Source organism: Ornithorhynchus anatinus, chromosome 21 (genome assembly GCF_004115215.2).
Source record: "Ornithorhynchus anatinus isolate Pmale09 chromosome 21, mOrnAna1.pri.v4, whole genome shotgun sequence".
Taxonomy (NCBI): Eukaryota; Metazoa; Chordata; class Mammalia; order Monotremata; family Ornithorhynchidae; genus Ornithorhynchus; species Ornithorhynchus anatinus.
In genome coordinates, this window is record NC_041748.1 from 2,082,631 (window position 1) to 2,097,139 (window position 14,509).

Below are 14,509 nucleotides of genomic sequence, written 5' to 3' on the forward strand. Positions count from 1 at the left end.
CAGTCCAGTGCTCTGCACGCAGTCAGTCAGCGCCCACTAAATATGATCGAATGAAGGGATGACCTTGGAGCAGTCACTTTACACCTCTGGAGTTCGGGACCCTCATCTGTAACGTGGGGACGAAGACCGCGAGCCTCACGTGGGCCGGGGACCGGGCCTCACCTGATTAGCTTATCTCCATCCCAGCGCGTAGGACAGTGCCGGGCACATAGTAAGCGCTTAAATGCCACAGAGAAGCAGCGTGGCCTACCGGAAATAGCTTGGGGCTGGAAGCCAGAGGACCAGGGTTCCCGCCCCTTGTCTGTCTTTTGAGACCTTAGGCACATGTCTGTTTAGACTGTACCTCCCCCAGCGCTTAGTACGGTGTTTGGCACATAGTAAGCGCCTAACAAATCCCTTCGAGAATCCAGAGTTCAGGGAGGGGACAGAGGCGGTTGGGTGGTGACGATACTAATAATACTCGTGGTCTCGGTCAAGCGCTTACTGTTCTACACACCGGGGTGGATCCAAGCTACCCGGGTTGGACACAGGCCCCGTCCCCCGTGGGGGTCCCGGTCTTCATCCCCGTTTTCCAGAGGAGGGAACGGAGGCCCAGAGAAGGGAAGTGACCGGCCCGAGGTCATCCGGCGGAGGAGGGGCGGAGCCGGGAGGAGAACCCAGGTCCTCCCGACGCCCGGGCCCGGGCTCCACCCGCCGGGCCGCGCCGGAGGGGCTCAGAACTCATCCCGGGGAGGCGGGGGGTGGTCCATGCCGAAGAACGAGGAGGGTCTTCCCAGCAGCTCCCGCTCCCGCTTGACGAAGGCGGTGAAGGAGGACACGCAGTTGCCGATGAAGTGGTCGGCCCGGCCCAGGATGTAGAGGTCCAGCTGGGCCACTTCCGGCCGCAGGCAGACCACCTTCACCTGCGCGGGGAGACGGACCGGCCCCGTTAGCCCGGGGCCCGATCCGCCCGCCGCCCCTCTCTGGGCCTCGGTTTCCTCCTCGTGGTCAGGGGTTTTCGCTAAGCGCCCGCTACCCGGGGGGGATCCGAGATCAGGGCGTCGGGCGCGGCCTCCGGGCGACACGGCCTCGCGCGCGGAGCAGAGGCCCGGGAGTCGGAAGGTCGCGGGTCCTGATCCCCGCTCCGCCACTCGGTAATAACAACTACGGTATCCCTTAAGCGCTTACTACCGTAGCGGGCGCTGGGGTGGATCCAAGCCAACGGGGTCGGACGCAGTCCCCGTCCCCCGTGGGGCTCACGGCCTCCGTCCCCATTTGACAGATGAGGTCACTGAGGCCCAGCGAAGTGACCCGCCCCGGCCACACGGCGGACCAGCGGCGGAGCCGGGATCAGAACCCACGGCCTTCTGTCTCCCGGGCCCGCGCTCTATCCGCCGGGGGACCTCGGGCCAGTCCTTTCCCCTCCTCTGCCCCTCAGTTCCTCTGTCAAAGGGGGACGGAGACCGCGAGCCCCGGGGGGGCAGGCGCTCAGTGCCTGGCACACAGCGAGCGCTTAACGGACACCACAGTTATTATGATCGTTCCAGGGAGGAGGAGGAGGGAAAGGGAGGGTTCGGCGGCGAGGCGCTCAACTCACCGCCCCCTTGAAGAGCCGGCGGATCTCCGGGACGAAGCTCTCCGAGTCGGTGGCGACGTAGACGGCGCGGGCCCGGACCTTCCCCACCCAGAGGCTCAGGGCCCGCTCGATCTCCGCCAGGTCCGGCAGGCACATGGCCGAGGTCAGCTTGGCCGCGCTGGGCCGGTGGTAGCCCACGCACTGCGGCGACGCCATGAAGTGGGGACCGGCCGACCCGTCCTTCAGCATGCCGCACGCGTTCCTCTGTGGGCCGGGGGGAGAGACCCGAGGGAGACCCGTCACCTCCCTCGACTGCGGAACCGTACTTTCCACACGCTTAGTACGGTGCTCCGCACACAGTAATCGTCACGACGGTACTCGTCGAGCGCTTACTCTGGGCCGAGCACCGTGCTGAGCGCCGGGGGGGAGACGGGGTCGTCGGGTTGTCCCCCGTGGGGCTCCCGGTCTTCATCCCCATTTTGCAGTTGAGGACACTGAGGCCCAGAGTGAAGCGACTGGCCCAAGGTCACCCGGCTGACAAGCGGCGGAGGCGGCATCAGAACCCACGACCTCCGACTCCCAAGCCCGGGCTCTACCCACCGAGGCACGCTGCTTCTCAGCAAGCGCTCAATAAATACAACTGAATGAACAACTGAATGAGTGCAAGTCACCCCGGGGGCTGGGGGGGGGGCCCGCGGAGGGATCCCAGGATCCCGTGGGAGTTGGGCCCTCCCCCCGCCGCGGCCCCGGGAGGGCTCAGATCGTCCCCCCTCGTCTCCCAGGGGCATCTCCACATCTGTCCCACGAGCTGCGGCGTGGCTTAGTGGCTAGAACCCGGACCTGAGTTCTGATCCCGCCCGTCCGCTGGCTGACCTTGGGCAAGCCACTTCACTTCTCTGCGCCTCAGTCACCTCATCTGTCAAAGGGGGACGAAGACTGGTATCTCCCCCAGAGCTCAGAACGGTGCTTGGCTCATAGTAAGCGCTTAACAGATGCCATCCTTATTAATGATGATTCAAATTCGGTCCCTCCCCACCCCCGGGAGGGTTTAAACCTCCCCTCTAATCTCTCGGAATCCTCCAGGAGCGACAATCGCCATCTGCAAACTCAGCCCCCGCCCCCCGGGGAGGCGCGAATCTCCCCTCGCCTCCCAGAATCCTCCAGGACCAGTTCCCCGCCCTCCGCGAGGTGGCAATCTAGTCCGTTCCGTACTACTTACTGAGCGCCGCTGTCCGCCGGGCGCTACACCGAGCGCTCGGGAGAGTTACTACACAGATTCCCCTGCCCACAGGGAGCGGCGGTCAGTCAGTCAGTCGGTCGAGGGTATTTATTGAGCGCTTACTGCGTGCGGAGCCCCGTCCCGGGCGCTCCGGAGGGTTCAATCCAAGAGGGTCAGCAGACACGTTCCCCGCCCTCGAGGAGCGGACGACGGTCAGTCGGTCGATGGTATTTGTTGAGCGCTTACTGCGCGCGGAGCACTGGGCCGAGCGCTCGGGAGAGTTCGATGGAACTAGTCCACGCTACTGAGGGGGCATCTGTCAAGGGCGCAGAGCACCGTGCCGAGCGCTCGGGAGAGTCCAACAGACCAGTCCGCGCTACTCGGTGGGGGTCTGAAGGGTGCGGGGCGCTGTTCTGAGCAGCGGGGGGGGGGGAGGGGGGAGAGTTGGGCTGGCGGGAGGTCACCGTGGTGCCCGTGGGGCGAGGGCGTCGTTACCCAGTCGGAGCCGATCCGGAGGTGGATGCCCACGTACGGCCGAACGAGGTGGGCGCTGATCTGGGCCTCCCCGTCGCGGGCCAGGGCCGGCGCCCAGACCATGTACTTCTGCAGGCGGCGGTGCTCCTCCAGGACCGGGAACTGCGCCGGGGCCCCGGGCAACGCCAACACCGGGTGCTCGCTGGCCGGGAACCTAGCGGCAACGACGGGACGCGTTAGGCGCTTACTACGTGCCGGGCTCCGTACCGAGCGCCGGGGCGGACGCCGGCAGACGGGGGTGGACGCGGTCCCCGTCCCCCGTGGGGCTCGCGGTCTCCACCCGCTTTGGTCAGAGGAGGGAAGTCGCTCGGCTAAGGTAAGGGGCGGAGATGGGATCAGAACCCGGGACCTTCCGGCTCCCGGACCCGCGGTCCGGCCGCTACGCCGTGCCGCTTCTCGTAACGACGGGGGGGTGTCTGTCGAGCGCTTACTAGGTGGCGGGCACCGTACTAAGTGCGAGGGTGGGGACCAGGAAGGGGGCGCCCGGCCCGGGAGGACTGGAACGTGGCACCCGCCCCCTTCCGGGCCGGGTAGACAGGAACACGGGGCCCGCCCCCCTTCCAGCCCCGGAGGAGAGGAACACGGCGACCGCCCCCTTCCAGCCCAGCCCGGGAGGACGGAAACGTGGTGCCCGCCCCCACCCGGCCCGGGAGGCCGGGAACCCGGCACCCACCCCGTCCGACCCCCGGTCGCCCCATACCTCTGGATCCAGTGATCTCTGTAGCCCGGACTGAAAGCCAGGCCGCTGAACACCTCCGACCGGCTGAAGTTCACGTCGAACTGGTCCCAGAATGGCCCGAAGGGGTTTCCGTCCTGTGAGACCCCCGCCCGCTTTAATCAATGCAGCGGTGCCACTTATTAATCGCCCACTGTGGGCGGAGCGCTACGCTGAGCGTTCGGGAGCGTTCACCGCCACGGGAATCGGCGGACACGCTTCCCGCCCACAGAGAGGCTCGCGGTCCAACGACGAGGTGACGGTCGGGAGACGAGACGACGGTCAAGGGACGGGGTGAGTGTAGAGGATGAGCTGAGAGCCGAGACACAAGGTGACTCGTCTAGGGGACGAGGTGACAGGTCAGAGACCGTCCAGAGACTCACAGTCTCTAGAGTCGCACAGTTTAGAGACTGTGACGGTCTAGAGACGAGGTCACAGTCAGGAGATGAGGTGAGCCTAGAGGATGAGGTGACAGTCTGGGGACGAGGTGACAGTCCAGAGACAGGGTGAGTCTAGAGGACAAGGTGACAGTCTACAGGCAAAGTGACAGTCTAGAGGTGAGGTGAAAGCCTAAGGGATGAGGTGACAGCCTAGGGGACGAGGTGAGGCTCTAGAGGACGAGCTGACGGTTTAGAGGACGAGGTGACAGCCTGAAGGACGAAGTGACAGTTAAGAAGATGAGGTGACAGCCTAGAGGAGGAGATGACAGTCTAGAGATGAGGTTAGAATCTAGGGGACAAACTCACAACCTAGAGGACAAGGAGACCGTCTAGAGACGAGCCGCCGCTGCTGCTGCTGCTGATAAAGGCGCTTGTTAGGCGCTTACTCCGAGCCAGGCACTGTACTAAGCGCCGGGGTGGACGCCAACAGATCGGGTCGGACCCAGGCCCTGTCCCCCGTGGGGCTCCCAGGCTTCAGCCCCATTTGAAAGTCGAGGGAACCGAGGCCCGGGCGTCAGAAGGACCTGGGTTCTCATCCCGGCTCCGCCCCCTCGTCCGCTGCGTGACCTTGGGCCGGTCACTTCACTTCTCTGGGCCTCAGTTTCCTCCTCTGTGCATGGAGACCGTGAGCCCGGTGTGGCCAGAAACGGTCTCTCTTGCTGAACTGTACTTTCCCAGCACTTAGTACAGAGGTCTGCACACAGTAAGCGCTCCATAAATACGCTTGAACGAACGGACGACTGACGGGGACCGTATCCAACCCGATTTGCTTGTATCCCCCCCAGGCGCTTAATCCAGTGCCTGGCACCTAGTAAGCGCTTAACCAACACCCCAACTAAGTGCGGCAATTCTAACGATTACTATTATTACTAGAGGAACAGCGCGGCTCAGTGGGTAGAGCCCGGGCTTGGGAGTCAGAGGTCCTGGGTTCTAATCCCGCCTCCGCCACTCGTCAGCCGGGTGACTCTGGGCAAGTCACTTCACCTTCTCGGGGCCTCAGTGACCTCCTCTGTAAAATGGAGATGAAGACTGAGCCCCACGTGAGACAACCTGGTGACTTATGTCCTCCAGCACTTAGAACAGCGCTTGGCACACAGTAACACTATCGTTATTATTACTGTTATCCTCACGATTATTCTCCCGATTTAGCTCTAGTTAGTAGCAGGTGAGCGAGAAGCCCCCCACCCCCGCCCGGGGACCCCCGCCCCACCCCGGAGACCCCCGCACTGCTCAGTACAGTGCCCCGTCCCCCACCTTCATGGGGCAGGTCTTCCCGTCGGAGCTCCGCTCGGCGGCCGCCTGGAAGCAATAAGCCACTCGCTCGTCGGGGGGCCAGTGCCGGGGGGCCAGGGTCTCCATGAAGTCCTCCAGGCTGACGACGCGGTGGTAGGCGAGGAGGGGCTCCAGCTCGAAGTATTTCTCGTACGGCACGTGGACCTGCGGGGAGCCGTCCGTTCGGTCGAGTCTATTCGCTGGGTGCGGAGCGCTCAGCCCGAGCGCTCGGGAGAGTCCGACCCAACGATAAACGGACGCGTTCGCCGCCCGCCGCGAGCCGACGGTCAAGGGGGCGGTCGGGGGGATTTACTGAGCGCTCGCCGGGCGCGGAGCCCCGGACTGAGCGGTCGGGAGAGTCCGACGTAAGCTCGTCCTCTGCCTGCAACGAGCTGACGGTCTAGAGCAGCGGGGAAAGGACGAGACCGTTCCCGGCCCACCAGGAGCTTCCATTCTAACCGCCTAGGAGTCACCGGGGTATTTATCGGTCGCCTCCGGGGGGGGCGGGGCACCGTACCGACAGCTCCAGAGGGGCAAAACAGAGCCCCGACACATTCCCCGCCCTCGAGGAGCTTCCACTCCATTCGATCGTATTTACTGGGCGCTTCCCGAGTGCAGAACACCGTCCCAAGCGCTCGGAACCGTAGGACCGGGCCTCAGGCGGAGACCATCCCCGCCCAACGACGGGCTCGTGGGTTACGGGGGAAGACGGGCGACAGAACGAAACGGGCGGTCCGGGCATCGATAGCGGCCGAGGGGTCGTCGGGGTATTTACTGCGCGCTCCCTGGGGGCGGTGTCCTGTACCGAGCGCCGGGGAAAGGACAAGACAGGGAGGCCGCCCCGTTCCCGCCCACGGGGTGACCCGGGGTCCGGTGGGAAGGGGGCGGGTCTCACGTTGGTATAGGGAGGGCGGTGATGCTGATATTCAATCCAGGGCGGCACCGCCAGAGTCCGGTTCAGCAGCTTGGCGAAGGCCAACGACCCCAAGAAATGATCCGCCTGGTTTCCGAATCGTCCTGACGAAGAAAAGAACGACGGTCACGACGACGACAGTTAATCAGAGAAGCGGCGTGGCTCAGTGGAAAGAGCGTGGGCTTTGGAGTCAGAGGTCGTGAGTTCGAATCCCAGCTCTGCCACTCGTCAGCTGGGTGACTGTGGGCGAGTCACTTCACTTCTCTGTGCCTCAGTTCCCTCATCTGTAAAATGGGGATGAAGACTGGGAGCCCCACGTGGGACGACCTGATTCCTCTGTGTCTACCCCAGCGCTTAGAACAGTGCTCGGCACATAGTAAGCGCTTAACAAATACAAAAAAAAAGTTAATAATGATAATGATAACAATGTCGGTATCTGTTCATTCATTCAATAGTATTTATTGGGCGCCTACTATGTGCAGAGCACTGGACTACGCGTTTGCAATGGACAAATCGGCTTACGTGTGTTAAGCGCTTACTATGCACTGGTCTGAGCGCTGGGGGAGATCCAGGGTCATCAGGCTGTCCCACGTGAGGCTCCCAGTCTTCACCCCCATCTGACAGATGAGGAAACTGAGGCCCAGAGAAGTGAAGTGACTCGCCCACAGTCCCCCAGCTGTCAAGTGGCAGAGCCGGGATTCGAACCCCTGACCTCCGACTCCCCAGCCCGGCCTCTTTCCGCTGAGCCCCGCTGCTTCTCTAATACGTGTGCCAAGCCCTGTTCTAAGCGCTCATCGCCCGCCCCCCCCCCGGGCCCATTTCGGGTGGGAGGTAACTGAGGCCCAAGGGAGTACTAAGCACGTGGCTATTTGTTCGGCGCTTCCTAGGTGAGGAGCACTGTAGGAAGCGCTGGGGGAGATGCAGGGGTGCCACGTGGGGCCAGAGGAGGGAAGGCGCGGGGGTCCTCACCCATGCAGGGGCAGTAGAGCAGGTAGCCGGCGGGGTCCCAAGGCCGGGCGCGGCCCGGGCCGAGGAGCGGCAGGACCAGCAGCAGGACCCGCGGGGCCGCCCACCCCGCCGCCATCCCGTCGGCCCCCGCGCCGCCGGCCCCCCCCCTCCCCCCGGAGCGGCCGCTCTAGCCGCGCGGAGGAGGCGAGGCGGGGCTTCCGGCCGCCGCTCTGGCCGCCGCGGGGCACAGAGACGGGCGCGGCCGCTCTAGCCGCCCCGGAGGCCGACCATAGAGAGGGCTTAGCCACGCCCCCTCCCGGGAGGGGGGAGGCGGGGGGGGGCGTGTGCGCCTGCGCCAGAACGCCCTCCTGCCCACAATGCACCGCGCCATGAACCGCCCGCCGCCGCCGCCGCCCGACCGGGGTGAGTCACCCGCCCCCCCCCCGACCCCCGGAACCCCGAACCCTCCGGGGGGGCCCGGATAATCCGTCCTCCCTACAGGGGCGGGACGCCGCGGATGATCCATGGGGGGGGGGCACGGATAACCCGCCCTCTTTAGACGGGAAGAAGGAGGCGCCGATAATCCGCTCTATGTAGGCGGAAAAGGAGGGGGCGCGGATAATCCGCACTCTGTAGATGGAAAGGGAGAAAGCACGGATAATCCGCCCTCTGCAGACGAGGAGGAGGAGGCACGGATAAAACACACCCCCCCCCGCGGAACAGGGCCACGGATAATCCGCCCTCCGTGGAGGTGGACACGGGGGCGCCGATCACCCGCCTCCTGGAAGAGGAAAAACGGGGGCACGGATAATCCGCCTTCCGTAATAATAATAATAATGTTGGTATTTGTTAAGCGCTTACTATGTGCACAGCACTGTTCTAAGCGCTGGGGTAGATACAGGGTCATCTGGTTGTCCCACGTGAGGCTCACAGTCTGTAACGGGGAGGCGGGGGCACGGATGATCCGCCCGATGTCGACGGGAAGGGGGGACGCGGATAATTATTAATACTATTCGTCGTATCTATGGAGCGCTTGTCATGCTCAGAGCGCTGTACTAAGTGCTTAGGAGCGTCCAATAGAACATCGAACCCATTTCCCGCCCTCAGCGAGCTCACAGCCTAGGGAGAGTCCCTCCTGTTTGAGGACACGGACGATCCATCCTCTGTAGACGGGGAGCGGCGTGGTCTAGCGGGTAGAGCCCGGGCCTGAGAGTCAGGCGGTCACGGGTTCTAATCCCGCCTCCGCCCCTTGTCTGCTGCGAGACCTTGGGCCAGTCACTTTACTTCTCTGGGCCTCGGTTCCCTCATCTGTAAAACGGGGATTGAGACTGTGAGCCCTATTGGGGCGGGGACTGCGTCCGACTCCATTTCCTTGCCTCCACCCCGGCGCTTAGCGCAGTGCCTGCCATGTAATAAGCGCTTAACAAATGCCGTGTTACTAATGTATAAAATTTGCACATGTACATAGTGGCATTCGTTAGGCACTTACTATGTTCCGGGCACTGGCCTGAGCGCCTAGGAGGGTCCAGCAGAGTTCAGGTGAAATTCCCGCCCTTGGGAATCTCACGGTCCCTCGGGCGGCCGTATTTGCCGAACGCCTCTTGCACTCGGGGCACGGCCCCGGGCGAGTCGCCTGCGGGAGGTCGACCCGTCGGTCGTACGGACCGGGCGTCTGCTATGTGCCGCGCACCGTACCGAGCGCTTGAGCGCGTCCAGTCCGCCAGGGTGAGTGAGCCTTCCCTGCCCACCGGGAGCTGACAGGCTAGAGGGGGAGGCGGGCGGAAATACGGATGAAGAAGTCATTGATAATCAATTAAGGAGGGACGGAAGCGCCGCGGGGCCGGGGCGAGGATCAGATAGCCAGAGATCGGAGAGCCAAGGGAGCGAGAGGAGAGGAGAGGAGAGGAAAGGAGGGGCTTAGGGAGGGCCTCCCGGAGGAGGTGGCGCCTCCATAACCCTTCGAAAGAAGGGAGAGCGGCGCTCTGACCGAGACCGAAGGGGGAGGCCGCCCCTCTCTACCCCCGCCCCCCGATCGGGTCTGGCCCCCGGCGCTCAGTACGGCACCTGGCACCTCATCGCGATGATCGCTGCGGTATTCGTTAGGCGCCCGCTACGTGCCGGGCGGCGTGCGGGACGCTGGGGTGGATCCAAGCCAGTGGGGTCGGACCCAGGGGAGTCGCGGTCTCCATCCCCGTTGGACAGAGGAGGGAACCGAGGTCAGCCGGCAGACGAGCGGAGCCGGGATTGGAACCCGGGATCTTCCGACTCCCAGGTCCGGGCTCTACCCCCCCACCCCGGGCCGCGCTGCTTCTCAAGCGCTTAGGCGCCGAACAGATACTCCGATGACGATGGTAACCGTGATTCATCCGGTCGTATTTATCGAGCGCTTCCTGCGCGCAGAGCATTGCGCTAAGCGCGATAAGGATGGTATCTGTCAAGCGCCCGCTACGGGCCGAGCGCCGTTCTAAGCGCCGGTCGTGGGTTTGTCCTCCGCACACGGTGGGCGCTCAGTAAATACCCTCGAACGAACCGCTGCTAGGCGGCGAGAACCGTCGTGAGCGCCGAGGTGATGATGATGATGATTATCGTTCCAGGTGACGACCTCCGGTTCTGAAGGCGCGGCCGGCCCCCCCCCGGCCCCCCCGGCCCCCCGCCATGACCACCTCCTACCCCAGCGTCCCTCCCTGGTTCCGGGACGGCCGGCCGCCGGACGGAGGCGGCGGCTGCCGGAGAGCGGGCCTCGGGGTCCCCGACGGCGACGGGGGGCCCCCCAGGTGCCACTGCCAACTCGGGGGGCCGGGCCCGCTCCCCCCGTCCCCCCCGCCCCCGCCCCCGCCCCCGGAGGACGAGAGACCCTACAACTGCCCCCAGGCGCTCTGCGGAAAGGCCTTCTCCTCCAAGTGCAAGCTCTACCGGTAGGTGGTCTTCCCGGCCCCCCCCCCCCCCCCCCCGGCCGGCCTCGGTTCGCCTCGCGGGGAGGGGGCCGGGAGTTCCGAACGCCGGGGCGGATCCGAGCCCGTCGGGTCGGACCCGGTCCCCATCCCCATTTGACAGGCGAGGCCACCGAGGCCCCGGGAGGCCGAGCGACTTGCCCGAGGTCCCCCAGCGGACCCGTCCCCGTCCCGCCCCGTGTCCGCGGGGTGACCTCGGGCCGGCGGCCGCCTCGGAGAGGCGGCCTGGCTCGGCGGGTAGAACCCGGGCCCGGGAGTCGGGGGACCTGGGTCCTCGCCCCGCCTCCGCCCCTCGTCTCCTGCCTCGGGCGAGTCGTTTCGCTTCTCCGAGCCTCAGTTTCCTCCTCACCCGTTCAGCCATGTTTATCGAGCGCTCGCCGTGTGCAGAGCACTGGACCGAAGGGGGTAAAGACCGCGAGGCCCCCGCGTGGGGCGGGGACCGCGTCCCACCCGATAGGCTTCGAATCCAGGGCCCGGGCCCTTCCCGCCGGGCCCGGGATTAGAACCCAGGAATTGCGACCCCCGGCCCTCCGCTCTTCCCGTCGCCGGGCCCCACCTGGATAGACTGTCCCGGCCCTGACTCCCAGACCCGGGGCAGACCGTCGGGGCCCGGGATTAGGACCCGGGACCCCCAAACCCCCGGCCCCGGGCCGTTCCCGCGGGGCCCGCCGCGACAGACCGTCGGGGCTCGGGATTAGAGCCCGGCGGCGCGGCTCGCCGGAAAGACCCCGGGCTCGGAGTCAGAGGTCGTGGGTTCCAATCCCGGCTCCGACGCCTGTCGGCTGCGTCACTGTGGGCGAGTCGCTTCGCTTCTCTGGGCCTCAGTGACCTCATCTGTCAAATGGGGATGAGGACCGGGAGCCCCACGGTGGACAACCCGATGACCCCCTATTTACCCCAGCACGTAGAACGGTGCTTGGCACGTAGTCGGTGCTTAACGGATACCGAAAAAGAAAAGGACTCCCAAACTCCAGCCCCGGGCTGTTCCAGCCGGGACCAGAACCCAGCGCTCAGGATTTCGGGATTAGAACCCAGGGCGCCCGGCCTCGGACGCGCCCCCCCCCCCCCCCGGCCCCTCCCCTGGCCGAGCCCGTCCACGGCGCCCGACCCGCCCCCGCCCCCCGCCCGCCGCAGGCACGTGGCCACCCACTCGTCCCAGAAGCCGCACCGGTGCGTCTGCTGCGCCAAGACCTTCCACCGCAAGGACCACCTGCGCAAGCACCTGCGGACCCACGACCCCCACAGGGAGGCCCTGCGCTGCCCGCGCTGCGCCGAGACCTACAGCACGCAGCCGGGCTGCCGCCGCCACCTCGCCGCCGACCCCGCCGACCCCCCGACCCGCCGGGGCCGCCCGGGCGGCCCCGAGCCCCCCGCGGGGCCGGCCGGGGGCGGGGGCGGGGGCGCGGCGGCCCCCGCCCGGGAGAAGAAGCACCCGTGCCACCAGTGCGAGCGCCTCTTCTACACCCGCAAGGACGTGCGGCGTCACCTGGTGGTCCACACGGGCCGCAAGGACTTCCCCTGCCCCTTCTGCACCCAGCGGTTCGGCCGCAAGGACCACCTGACCCGCCACTTGAAGAAGACCCACTGGGTGGACCCGCCGGCCCCCCGGGGCGAGCCCGCCCAGCCCCCGCCCCCGCCCCCGCCCCGGCCCGCCCGCCCGGCCTTCCCCCCGGGCCTCCCGCTCCCGCCGCCCGCCGGCTACCCGCCGCCGCCCGCCACCTCCTTCTTCCCGGAGAGGTTCCCCGGGGCGGAGGCGGAGGCGGAGCGCTTCGCGGGCGAGCCCCCCGCCCCGCCCCCGCCGGCCGAGGCCCCGCTCCCCGAGGGCCCCGAGGGGCTCCGCGCCCACGCCGACCTGTCCCGCCTGCTGGCCTTCCTGCCCTTCGGCCTGGTCCCCGGGGCGCCGGGCTACGGGCCCCCCGAGGCGCCGCCCCCGCCGGCCGCCCCGCGGGCCCCGGACGGGCCGGGGGGCTTCGGGGCGCCGCCCCCCGTCTTCGCCGCCGGCCCGGGGCCCGCCGCCCTCCCCGGCTTCCGCCAGGCCTTCCGGTAGCGGCCGCCGGCCCCCCGCTCCCGTCACGGCCTCCCGCGGCCGCCCCCCCCCGCCCACCGTTTCGGCGTCGGGCGGCCGCGGTACGGTTCACGCGGCCTCTCCGGGCGGACCTCCCCCGGCGCCCCCCTACCCGCCGCCGTTGTTTACACACCGTGGGGGTCCCCGCCCCCTCCCCAACTTCCCGGGAGATCGCACACCTCCTTTTTTTTCCCCCTTTTCTCCTCCTCCTCCCCACCCCCCCCGGGGAGATCAACCGACTCCGACCCCTTCCGGCCACCCCCACCCCCCCAGCTCCCGGTCCCCGCGGCGGGCGAGGACCTCGAGTCCGGTGGGGTGTTGGGGGGTTGGGGGCCGTCTCTCGGTGGGTTTTGTTTTTTGTTGTTGTTCCGGGGGCGGCGGGAGTTCCCTGACCGGTTTTCCCCCCTCCCCACCCTTTCCGGAAAGCCGGGGCCCACCGGGGGCCGCCGGGAGGAGGGAACTGTGGGCGTTGGGCAACCTCGTCCGCACCCGGCGCCTCTCTCTCGAGGATGGCCGTGTGTGTACACGTACACGCCGTTCCCCGCCGCCCCCGACCCCGGTCCGAGTGCCCCCCCCCCCCCCCGCACTCCTGTCCGGTCCCACCGTCCTCCCGACCCCGGATCTCGGTTCCCGGAGTCCTCCGGAGCCAAGCCGGGGTGCCGCCGTCCCCGCGCCCCTTTCCCCCCCTCCCCGGCCGGTCATTCCTCACTCCGGGGGGGCGTCCACGTCCGGCCACCGAGAGACCCCCGAGGTCCGGTCGGTGCCGGTGGGTAACCCCCGCCCGTTAAGCCAGGAAACACACATCTACCTCTCTCTCTCTCTCTGTCTCGCTCTCCGGCCGAACCCCAAGGGTTCGCAGCCGGCGGCTCTTCCGTGCCCGTCCGTCCCCCCACGACCCCCCGGCCCCCGTTAAAGAAAGCCAAACGATCCCCCCCGCTCCCGACCTCCCTCCCGGCCTTGGGGTCTCCAAGATGGTTGCGGCCCCCTCCCGGGAGTTACATTCGCAACCCCAAACCCGCCGAGCGGGTCGGATGGTTCCTTTATTACACCTCCCCCTCGTTAATGCCCCGTTAAATCCTTGTCCCCAGTTTGGTTTGGATTTCTCTCCACTTTTCTGGGGGGGGGGGGTCTCCCTGCACCCTCCTTCTCCCCCGCCGCCCTAACTAGGAACTTGTCCTCGGCGCAGTTGCTCTCTCTGTGGTTGTCCACGTTAAGAGTTTGGATCCTCCGGGACGGAGATTGGTTTCGTAACAAGGACGTTTAGGCGATGAGCAAGTTGACCTGGAGACGAGAGGCGGTCGCACCGTCCCAGGTAGACGTGGGGGAAGCCTCCCTCCCCCCATATATATATATATTTATCAGTTGAGCGAATTGGTTTGAATTTCTCTCCATTTTTATTGGGAGGGGGGAGGAGGGGGTCTCCCCGCACCCCCCTTTCTCCCCGCCCCCGTAACTAGGAACTTGTTCTCGGCACAGTTTGTCTTTCTGTGGTTGTCCGTGTCAAGAGTTTGGATCCTCCAGGATGGAGACTCGGTTTTTTCACAAGGACGTTTACGTGATGAGCGAGTTGATCTGTGGGCAAGAGGCGGTCGCACCGTCCCTCCCCCCCCCCCAAAAAAAAATTATCAGTTGAGCGAAAAATGACAGTTGAGCAAAAAAAAGTCCATCGAGCGAAAAAAATCCATTGAGTAAAAAAAAAAAAACAAAACAATTGAGTGAAAAAAATCAGGTGAGCAAAAAAAAAAATCGACTGAGCACAAAAAAAATCAATTGAACAAAAGAATTTGGTTGACCAAAAAAAAAAAAATTTGAGCCAAAAAAGTCAATTGAGCAAAAACAAAATCGAGTGATATACCTGTGGTGGCTTGGAAGCCCCCTCGCCCCTGGGGCCTGAGAG

The 14,509-nt window shown here is 65.8% G+C and overlaps 1 protein-coding gene across 1 annotated transcript; it reads right to left on the minus strand.

Annotated features, from left to right (window-relative positions):
* Positions 1–667: 667 nt before the first annotated feature.
* Positions 668–7,745, minus strand: POFUT1 (protein O-fucosyltransferase 1). The gene is made up of 7 exons (XM_029049438.1): positions 7,618–7,745; positions 6,631–6,752; positions 5,718–5,900; positions 4,009–4,121; positions 3,270–3,462; positions 1,577–1,819; positions 668–902 (listed from the first exon to the last, which is right to left on the minus strand). The coding sequence occupies exons 1-7, from the start codon at positions 7,730–7,732 to the stop codon at positions 714–716; spliced, it is 1,158 nt and encodes a 385-aa protein (XP_028905271.1). The 5' UTR covers positions 7,733–7,745; the 3' UTR covers positions 668–713.
* Between the last annotated feature and the right edge of the window lie 6,764 nt (positions 7,746–14,509).

Bases quoted from the DNA above. Each gene is read 5' to 3' on its own strand.
- POFUT1 (XM_029049438.1), bottom strand. From the start codon at position 7,732: ATGGCGGCGGGGTGGGCGGCCCCGCGGGTCCTGCTGCTGGTCCTGCCG. The intron at 4,122-5,717 runs GTGGGGGACGGG...GGGGTCTCACAG, and splicing joins GGAAGACCTGCCCCATGAAG to GACGGAAACCCCTTCGGGCC. The intron at 1,820-3,269 runs GTAACGACGCCC...CCCGGCCCACAG, and splicing joins TCCGGATCGGCTCCGACTGG to AGGAACGCGTGCGGCATGCT.